Below are 10662 nucleotides of genomic sequence, written 5' to 3'. Positions count from 1 at the left end.
AAAGTCTCTTTATTTGGGGCTTTTGTCTCTGTATTTTGTAAATGCATGTTTCCAAAGGCAACAGCCACAAAGTCAGCAAAGCTCAGCCCAGGAATAATAACATTTCTGGGGTTTATCACAAGACAAAGACTGGTCTCAACATTCTTTGTCTCTGCTGGGGACTGCTCTCCTTGGGTCAGGCTGGGCTCAGCAGTGGGCAGTGCCAGTCTGGCATTCCCAGGAGCAGGACTGGGTAAAGTCCTGCCAGCTCCAAACCAGGGATGTGTCCTTTTTAATAAAACCTTTTTATTCCCTTACAGGCACCAAGGAAAAGCCCCCCAGCCTCTAAAGCAAGAGCACAGAGTGGCTTCATTATTTTGAATTATCTCTTGGTTTCATGCAGTTGTAGCTTAGGTTTTGCTTACTTTTAATAGCAAAATAATAACAGGATTGGTGGTTCCCATAATGCACCCACATTTAATGAGTGGATGTGTGCACAGACAAAATGCAATTTTATAAATTCCTCATCTTGCATGCACACAGCCTCCACCATTTGTTCTGTAGAAGCAGTGATTAGAAGCCCATTTCATCTTTTCAGGTAAGCATCCTAAAGTAATTTTTGGAAACTGGGGAAAATTGGGCAAATTGGACAAATTTTTTCTAGTCACAAAAACCCCCAGGTGTGTGAGCTCCCAGCCTCCTGTCCAGGGCATGGCCTGAGAGAAACCTGCACATGGATGGCAATCTTTTCATGATGGACCACAGAGGGGCTTGGGGCAGGCTGCAGGTGACAGTGTGCCTGTCACTGACATGTTTTATGAAAAATCCTTTCCTTAGGATTTTTCCCCTCCTGAGAAGCTGAGAGGCCTCAAGAACAAACTGTAAACAATTCTTATCTGCTGCTGTGGGATGCAGCAGGGGGAATCTGGGATTGGCCTCGTCAGGCTGTTTCTGATTACGAGCCAATCCCAGTTCACCTGTCCAGACTGTCTCGGTCAGAGAGAAGACCTTTGTTATTCATTCCTTTTCTATTCTTAGCTTAGCCTTGTAGTGAAATCCTCTCCTCTATTCTTTTAGTATAGTTTTAATATATTATCTATCATATAATAATAAATCAAGCTTCTGATACATGGAGTCAACTTTCTCCTCTCTTCCCTCATCATGGGACCCTTGAGGAAAATACAACATGTGCCTTTTTCTGGTGATGCTCTTTGCTCGGATACCTCACCTCAAATTCAAATGCTCAGTTGAAGCATTTAAGGTTTTGGAGGCAGACATTCCCTAATTCCTCCCTGCATCTCTCCCTCAGGATGGTGTGGCTGGATGTGCTCACCAGGGCTGGGGTCATCCCTGCCTTTCTGTAAGGCTGACACAAAGCTCTTCTGCTCATGTCCCAAACTCTGTCCCACGTGCTCAAAAGCTCAGTAATTAAGAGCTCACCAGCTCAGAACACTTTTATCCATAAGGATATGCACATTAAATGTGGAATGATACTGGGAAATAAAGGAATTAAATCACTCCAGTCAGCCTGGTCACCTTGCTGCCCGTGGAACTGCAGCAGTAAGACTGGCTCTGAAATACTGGGATGATTCACAAATGATTTCTGATCAAAAAATCTGGAGTGAGCTTATAAACTGGAGCACACTGTCTTTGATTTTCTTTTTGTACAGACCAAGGAGAAAATCCTGTGAAGGAAAAATCAATGCAGACAGATGAAAACCAGGCAGCAGCAGCAGAACTGGCCTCTTTTACCTCTCTGGATTTTGCTGGGGGCTTTAATAGAATCACAGAGTCTCAGAATGGTTTGGGTTGGAGCAGACCTTGAAGCTGAGCTCGTTCCAGGTGTCCTGCCAAAAGCAGCTCAGCTGATGAAGACACATCCCTGGTTTGGAGCTGGCAGGGCTTTCCCCAGTCCTGCTCCTGGGAATGCCAGACTGGCACTGCCCACTGCTGAGCCCAGCCTGACCCAAGGAGAGCAGTCCCCAGCAGAGACAAAGAATGTTGAGACCAGTCTTTGTCTTGTGATAAACCCCAGAAATGTTATTATTCCTGGGCTGAGCTTTGCTGACTTTGTGGCTGTTGCCTTTGGAAACATTTACAAAATACAGAGACAAAAGCCCCAAATAAAGAGACTTTGTGTGCCACACTGCTGGTGCCCAGTGAGATTTGGCATTGCCCAGAGCATGATCCTTACAGGTCTCAGGGCAATCTTCCTGATATCTTTAATTTCTTATCAAGTTTTAACATAGTTCATTCACTCTGCTCAGGAAAAATACCACCCAGTTTCCACCTGCAAAGATTTCAGTTTTGGTTCAAAACTTGACTTTTAACAAAGAGTAAATAGAGTCAAAAACTGTGACTGGCTCCAAACTCTTTTGGTAGCATTGGAATACTTGAAGGAAAGGTTGAAGCTCATCTTTTTCCACAGGCAATTCCAAGCCCTTAATGAGAACATTAAAAACATGATTTAGACACAACCCAGATTTCCTCTGTATCTTTTCCCTTCCTCACTTGAAAGCATTTCTGCACAAACACAGAATAGTTTTTCTGCAGGAATTTCCCCTCAGTTTGTCCAAAAAGATCACTCTTCCCCAGGGAGGCTGTGTGTTTATGAGAGCCACTAAAACACCTTGTTACCAGCAAAGCCTGGCTCCTGTCTGAGCCATCACTCCCATTGTGATTGTGTGCCTGAAAAGATAAAAACCCAGGCAATGGGCTCAATTCCTGGGCTGCAGGGACAATTCCAATTCTTCTCTCAGCCAGCTCTGAGCAATTTTACAATCAGTGTCTGTACCTGGGCTCACACCTTTATCTTTCCCACCTTTCTGCATGGCTCAGTGGGTGACTGAGCATCCCTCCCAGCCCCAGCCCCACTGCTGCTCTCTGCTGCTGCCTGTGCACTGCTCTGCCATCCCTCCCTTCTGCCCAGCTCCTCATGCAGCTTGCCTCCTGCCCACAGCACCTGGCCCATGGCTCGGGCTTCTAATTAGAGCTGTAAAATGAAAATCTGCCTGTGGATGCTGTTGGAAGGCAGGGCTGTGTGACAGGAATGTCATTCGAGAAGCCCTTGTGGAGGGGGCCACAGACACAGAGTGTTAATGAGTTCCAAAGCATCCCCAAGGGCATTGAGGATGGTTTCTCATGTGGAACTTTGTTCCACAGCCCTCAGCCTGCCCAGCTGGAAGCCCCAGAAGCTGCTGGAGCAGAGGTCCCAGCGAGCAGCCAGAGCCTTCCCTGCGTCTGGAGCCCTGAACCTGCAGCAGCCTGAGCCAAACCCTCGGGAAATCCAGAGAGTTTTCCCAACTAAACCAACCCAGAGCCCCTCCCCAGCTGTGCCAGGGGGTGCAGAGCAGCTCCCGAGGGAAGGCAGCTCCTTGCTTTCCTCCTGCCTGCCCCGGGGCTTGGGGCTGCCTCCTCCATCTCCCTCTAATCCATCAATTCCTGATTTCCACTGCAGGGAGAACAGCAAGCACTGCCCAATAAAAGGGACAGGAACAACTCAAGCGTGAGCTTGTAAACACCAATTGTTATTTTAGGGACAATCTTGCCTCCTCCCCAGGCAGGGGGAAGCCCTGACAGAGGTGGGACCTCAGGAACGCCAGGGAATCTGCTCGGGCAGGAATTCCAGAGACTCTGTAAGGGAAGGGGGGAATTTAGGAGACAACCAGAAGAGAACAGCACATCAATGAGTCACTCCCAGTTATTTGTCTCTTGTAGAAATGAAATTCTGGGTCCTGTGGCAGCAGTGGCTCTCTGAAATAACCCCAGCACAGCTCTGGGGCTGTCCATGGGCACAGGCTAAAGAACAACCCATTGCTGCCATTGCACCAAGCACACGAGGCATCATCCAGGACAAAAATTCCCCTGGGAGCAATGAACTCCCTCCAAGATCAGAGTGAGGACTGCAGCACAAAGCTGATTTCTGGGGGTTTGTTTCTCCCATCTGTGATTGTTAATCCCAGGAACTGGGGCTAATGCTGCTCCAAACTCAGCATCTCTCATTAACTGTGCTGAGATCTACCTGTGCCTGAGCTCTGTTCAGGACATCCAGCTGTGCAACACTCCCACAGCATTCCTGTCAAAAGGAAAGTCCTTCTCAGCTCCTTAGGATAGAGTGACATCTTGTGGTTTCTTCTTTTGTCCACCACTGACAAATAAAAATTAGCCAGTAAGAGCCTTGGCTAAGTTTGGGTTTGCCTCTGGTGCAACACCAAGATCTCATTTCTCTGAGGAACCTCATATCCTTGATTCCCACACTGATACAAAAGTTCACTCTGCCACTATCAGGGCTTGTGGAAGGAGAATGAAAATTCGTGCTTGGAACAGCAACAAACCCATTGTAACTCACACAACATGACAAACTTTGGTTGAGTAGAGACTCTACAAAAACCCTCAGGTGCTCAAGGTCGTGCACAAGTGGGATCCTAGCAGCCAAATAAATCAATTTTCAGCAGCAGCACCTCTGCTGAAGGGATTCTTGAGGAAAACCTTTCCAAGAGTAGCTCTGGGAAGCATTCCCACCTGGGCTCCAGGACTGTGCAAGGAAGAGAAGAGGATCCCATCAGGCAAATCAATTCCAGCAGGACCTCAGCACTGTCACACCTGGGTCACTTCATCAGCACAACTCCAGAAGTGCCACTGGTTTGTTTTCTGATAGAGCCTCCAACACAAAACAGTTTTCCACTGAAGGCTCCACACCTTAGCTCATAGATGAGCTACAAATGACAAACTGCCCCTGCCAAAAAAAGATGCCAAAAAAAGACAAAAAGATTTTGCTAGCTTGGTGGTGAAAAAGCAGTGGCATCTTTGAAGGGAACGTTATACAAAATCTGGAGTAAAAACCATCATGGAACAGCATCCATACATCTATGAACTTGCAAAAATACTTATAATCTCATTACTACTGAAAATTGTGGAAATAAATCAATTCATGTTGTTGCAAACCAGGTAATTCTCAATTTTCAAGAAACAGAAAAAGGTTATTTTGCATCTGTAAGGCCTGGGAGAGCAGCAGGTGAAATCAGAAGTGTTTGCATTTCTGTTCCCACTCAGGCAATCCTGGGAATTTGGAATTTGTGATTCTGCATCATTCCATTGCAGTTTTGCTCAATCAATCCAGCTTCAGGGGCATTCAGTGCATTTGCCTGATATCCTCTATAAACCCTTCTGCCTGGCAGCTCTCCTTCCAAAATTCAAAGCTTTAGCTCAAATCTGTTTTCAGCCCTTCCCTCAGTAAGGAATATACAAATGCTGCAAGGAACCAATACAGAGAAAAGGTAAAACTGGTCAGGAAGAACTTTTGATGGACTGAAAATAAACACGACTGAAGGTTTCTCATGTCTTTCTCAGTCAGAGTGAACACCACAAAAATAGCCTGAAAAAAATGTTAAAAATGTTCAAAAGCTTAAAAACCAGTTTCCCCTAAGATAACCCACAGGAGATCCTCAGCACATGGTGATTTTACAGACATGAGGGGATGTCCACAGAGTTATTTAAATCTGAAGAACCAGCCCTTGTGTAACCCACACCAAAGCTCATTTTACCTGCAGAGAGGCAGCCCTTGGTAAAATTAGCCCCTGTTCCTTCTGAGCAGCACTCCCCTTTCCCTCCCCAGCAGGACACTTTTAGCTACACAAGCTAAAATTACCCATTTTCATCTAAATTTGAATACAAAAGCTGCCTCGCCAAGTCCAGACTATAATACAGCAAGGTATTAAGCACCAGTAACACACTCAGGAACCCCACTTGTGAAACAATTGAAGGGGCAGGGCTGGAAATGTGTTCAAAAGCCCTTTTTTGCAAGGGAGCATTCCCAGCCTGCACAGAGAGCATCCCTCACGTCCTGGTCTGACCTGCAGGAGCTGCACCAGCAGCAGAGAGAGCGAACAATGTGTCAGGTTTTGGAAGTTCTCCTTGCATGAATAACTTTGGGAGCAGCATCTCTGCTGTTCTGAAGTGAGTGATTGCCAGGGAAGCCTACAACTGCACTTCAGCCAAAATGCATTTGTTCCCATAGAATTCCAAAGAGAAAACTCCTATTGACTGAGAAAAAACCCATTTATTATCCAAAGGTTCGTATTTATGATCTGTTTCAAAGGAGCTCCTCCCTCCCTTTCTCCTATTCTCTCTCACCTTTTTAATAACCTCTGTTCTTTTTGTACTTTGCACAATGAGAGAGGAAATAATTATGTGTCTCTCTGTTGACAGTGGGTACTGCTCCTCCTCTTCCAAATGGAAACAGCAACTAATTCCCCTGCTAATATTTCCTTGTGCTAGGTGCCATTCTCCTCCCTGTCAGTCTGTTCTCAAGGAAAAGTTAGGAAATGAAAAGGATGACGCTGTTCCTTTAGATATTTATTTAGGAACTCAACATTTTTAGACACTTAAAATTAAGTTGGGTTTGTTTTGAGAAAGAACATTCTGGAGCCCTGAAATGAGCTAGTGAAGAGTAGAACTGCTGTGGGGGAGAAAAAATATGTCCACACCAATGGCATTACTGGTGAACTCCTTTACTTCAGTCACACACAGAGCTTTCTACACTGACAGGTCTCAGATATTCATGCGATCGGGTTTTATTGGCATCATTGGATTCATCAACACTCAGGGGGGCAGTGGCAGTCACATGCAGGAGCATCCAGAAAGCAGCACTTGAGAATCACGTGGGACAGTTCACACAAAGTCTACCAGAGGCCAGAATCAAATCCACTGGGCTCGGTTTGATCCACTTTGTCTGCTGGAGCAGCGCCCCAGGGGCTGTGATGGGCCTGCTCTGCCAGGGACAGGATGAGATCAGGGTCCACATGGGCTTCTTCAGCTCTAGCAATGCCCACCAAGCTGTGCCATTTGCATTATTCAGAGCTGCACACATTCTGCTCCTGGCTCATTGATCAAGTCAGTCTTTGGACTGTAAAAAAGTTACAAATAATGGATTTGCAGCTTTCTGCTTTACAACTCACTAGAACAGGAAACAATTGTTGACATGTACACAACTTTATTTTAAGGACACAGCAATCACAATGACAGAAACAGAACCATTACTTTAATACTGTAAGCTTTCCTCTGGGAACTGACTTGCACACAGTTAGATCCAAAAGCGTTTTGAAACAGTGTCTTGGGGGAAAACACAGCAAACCTTAAATATATTAACTTCAAACTTTATGTGCTTATCTCCTCCTTTTGGTGGCTGGTGGCAGTTAAAGCTTTTCGAAGTCGTGGCCACTGGAATTCATTGCCTCGGGGTGCATTACCCTTCCCATGAATAGCACGGTACCTGTGGAGAGAATGGGAAAGGAGGGAGGGAGGGAAAGGTGTCAGAAGCAGGAGGAGCTGAGGATTTGAGGTGATGAATACCAACAATAACCTCCAGAGCTATGCTGAGTGATTGTTGAAGGAACAAATGTCTCGGAATGTGGCCCAGGAATGGCTCAGGAGCCCCGTTGGAAGGGAGCAACCAAACCTGAGCACCTGGGCTTGTCTGGAGAAGAAGGGCAACCAACAGGATTTCTTCAAAAGGTTTCCAACCCCACATTTCTGGATTAGTAACAAGTTTTGAGGCTTTACCTACGGTTGTTGGTAGCTCCTCTTTCTACGTGCAACAAGGGTTCTGCAATTCTAAGAACTGTCCCAAAGTGACCAAATTCTACTCTGTCCTGATTTGAACTTTTCTTTTTGGGGGGAGATTTTTGGATGTTGACTAGCAATAAAGGCCAGATACCCTTCTCCAGATATATTTTCTGTCTAATGTGTCTACCACAGTAATAATATTTAATTTGATTATGGTTAAAAAACCCTAAGAGTTGGTATCCTGCCTTGCTGGGATGGAGTTTGTGGGAAGGAAGTCCCACAAGTGACTCTCCCTAAGCAGACCCATAAAAACCCTGTGGGTGCACAGCAATGTTTTACCACCCAGTCACATCCACAACATTACAGCAAATTACAAATACCAGACTCAGGAATTACTTAATCCTTGCCCCCTTTGCTGGTGAGTGCTGCTCTCATCCCTCACCTGCCACAGAGCACTTGGAGAGCACAACAGAATAATTCCCAGCTGTAATGTCCCTCCATTATGCAAATCATCTGGTACTGGGAGCATATTTCACTGGGCTGACTGCAGCCAAGCTCTCAGGGAGTGCAAGGATTATGGATACTCAGGGCAGAAACTCTGTTCACACAACAGAAATGGTGAATTTTTCTTTTCTGTGAGTGTTTTTCAGGGTTATGTAAGATGTCAGTGTTTTATGTGGAGAAAGATTCAGGGCCATGGAAAAGGTGAGTCTTTCAGTATGGGGTATTTTAAAACAGGCTAAGGAAATGCATAATACAAGCCCAGTCCATTGGTCAAAACATGCAATTTTCCTCTGACTGCTTGAGGATGTGCAGTGAAAAGCTCAGAGAAGTCTGCAATATTCTCACCTGTTCTTCTATTTCTGACCAAAAAGAAGAAGGGATGGTCCACTATGACCTGGGGGTAGAGCACTGCCATTCTGCTGATGGCAATCATTCCTAGAGGAAACAGAACACAGGCAACTTGTCAAACAGCTCTGCCCCTTCTCCTGCTCTTCACCTTTGTGCAGCCCCGGAGGTCCCACACTCAACACCAAAACCAGCAGGAAAATATTCACTGAAAAGGAAAGAGACCTGCAGAGTAATTGCCTATTCTGGCTTTAAGAATGATTAACAATGCAGAGTGCTGCAATTTCCCAGGCTGAGGGAGCAGCATATAAATTTGAAGCTGCAGAACCTTCAGAGGAGTTGTGAGTCCTGCTCACTCACAGAGGGGAGTGCAGTGCATTAACCAGCTCTGCTGGCCTGTTTTACACAGTGGAGAGGCAAAGGGAACCCTTCATAACCAGGGAATATGCAAAAGTTAAATGGGCTGATCCTGCAGCTTTTGGCTGGTGGTGTTCAATACTGCAGAGCTGAAGGTAAAATTAACTGTGAATCAGGCAGAGTTTGGCCCTTTGTTATTTTTATTTGGAGGTGCATGGATTTCTCCAGGATGTTATTACTAATTCCTAGGGTTTCATTTACTTCTAAATTCTCACTCCACAGTTCATAAAGACTGGAGCATGGCCACAGAGACAGCAGGGCACAATTCAACCCAGACCTGGCCAGCAATTCTTCCTTTCCTCAAAGGCTGGCAAAGTAGAGGCAACTAGAAATCACCTAATGATACATATGGGCAACAAATGTAATTTGTTTGTGATTTTCATGTGACAATCTGTAAAGCAAGCCCCAGCCCCCAGCACTGACAGGGCACAGCTCTGCTTGTGCATTCAGCACTTCCCATCTTGTTTTTCTGGAGATGAGCTTATTAAAATGCAGCTGCCACAACCACCCTCATCTCCTAACTCTCCTGGATCGCATGCCTCTGACCATCTCAATTAGCAGGTGAAAAATGATGAATGCTCAAGTTCCATGAAGGAAACATAAACTGCAGTCTGTACTCTCCTGACAATCAGAAAACAGAGAAGGGGTTTTTCACAGGATGCTCAAAACTCTTGGTAAAACATGTTATAAAAATGCCAACACTTCTGATTTGCAGAATTCTCTTCTGCAAGCAGCACACTTCCTATGCTGTCTCCATGCTGCTATTTAGCTTTCCTGGCTGTACAGCAAATCAGTTGTAAAAAATTAATTAGCACAGAATACCCAGACATTTGATTTAATTCTGCTTTTCAGTCAGGTACCTGAGGCAGCAGCAGCTTCTGATCCTTCCTCATTAACTTCTAGAAATGCCTTGTGAAATGCCTTTGCAAGGTAAAGTTCCTTGTTATCTGCAGAGGAAAGGGGAACACATTTCAAGTGGTTCAACAATAAGATTGAAGCATTTAAAGAACCCACCCCAAACACTGCCAAAACCCCAACACTATTATCCACCTTCTACAGCAGGCAGGGAAGAAGAAGAACTTTCTTGCATTAAAACACCTTCTGCCAATGCCTTTTAACAGCACCATTTACCTCACTCAGATTTGTAGTGCCCTCCTACACCATGGATAATAAAATAGCTCAGCACTGCCCAGATCCCAGCACAGGATATAGAGAGTGGGTAAAATCAGCCCTTGGACACGAAATTTTAAACACAATTAGTGGGGGAAAAAGATTATGACATTGCAGGCAAATACTATGTAAGAATTTACTGCAATACAACAATGCTAGACATAAAAAAATTCCTTTTTGCACTAGATACAACACAGGCTTCCTCCAGGAAAATGAGGTCTTTTCTTTCTTCTTCTATTATATATTTACAAGAAGCTGAAGAGAAATATTTATTGCAAGAACCACCACAGAGCCAGTTTTTTTTCAATCTTGTTTCTGCTCCATCCTTCTCTGTCAGTATTTTAATTCCAGCCCCAGCCTGCTCCTGCTGCAGTCAGTGGATGTCTCACAGGTTTTTGTGGGATGCTGAAGGATCAGCTCTATTGGAATACTCAGTAGCTGTAATGCCAAAGCAAGGCAAAGGCAGGAGGAGCAGCAGCTGGAAAAGCCTTCCCCCAGCAGAGCTCATTTGCTGCTCTGTACACTCAGCACTGAATTAAAGCTCCCAGTTCAGCTGCTGCACTTCAATCACACCAACAAAAGCCCCAAATCATCCCCTCAGGGACCGTGTGCAGTAAAACACAGACCAGGCTGCTAAAACTGATACCAGGTCTAGACTTCAGTCCCAAGCCTTCAGCAAGGCTG

At 45.3% G+C, this 10662-nt stretch overlaps 1 protein-coding gene across 1 annotated transcript in view; it reads right to left on the bottom strand.

Annotated features, from left to right (window-relative positions):
* Positions 1–6472: 6472 nt before the first annotated feature.
* SERPINI1 (serpin family I member 1) overlaps positions 6473–10662 on the bottom strand; it is a 44785-nt gene continuing 40595 nt past the window's right edge. Inside the window, exons 7-9 of the mRNA XM_009089002.4 lie at positions 9669–9755; positions 8392–8481; positions 6473–7249 (exon numbers count right to left, since the gene is read on the bottom strand). Coding sequence (XP_009087250.1) covers positions 7173–7249; positions 8392–8481; positions 9669–9755 — 254 coding nt within the window. The 3' untranslated portion in view covers positions 6473–7172. The remainder of the gene's footprint in view (positions 7250–8391; positions 8482–9668; positions 9756–10662) is intronic.

The sequence above is a fragment of the Serinus canaria genome, chromosome 9, assembly GCF_022539315.1.
Source record: "Serinus canaria isolate serCan28SL12 chromosome 9, serCan2020, whole genome shotgun sequence".
Taxonomy (NCBI): domain Eukaryota; kingdom Metazoa; phylum Chordata; class Aves; order Passeriformes; family Fringillidae; genus Serinus; species Serinus canaria.
The sequence above is the reverse complement of the archived record's forward strand: the minus strand, read 5'-3'. Positions and strand labels throughout refer to the sequence as shown.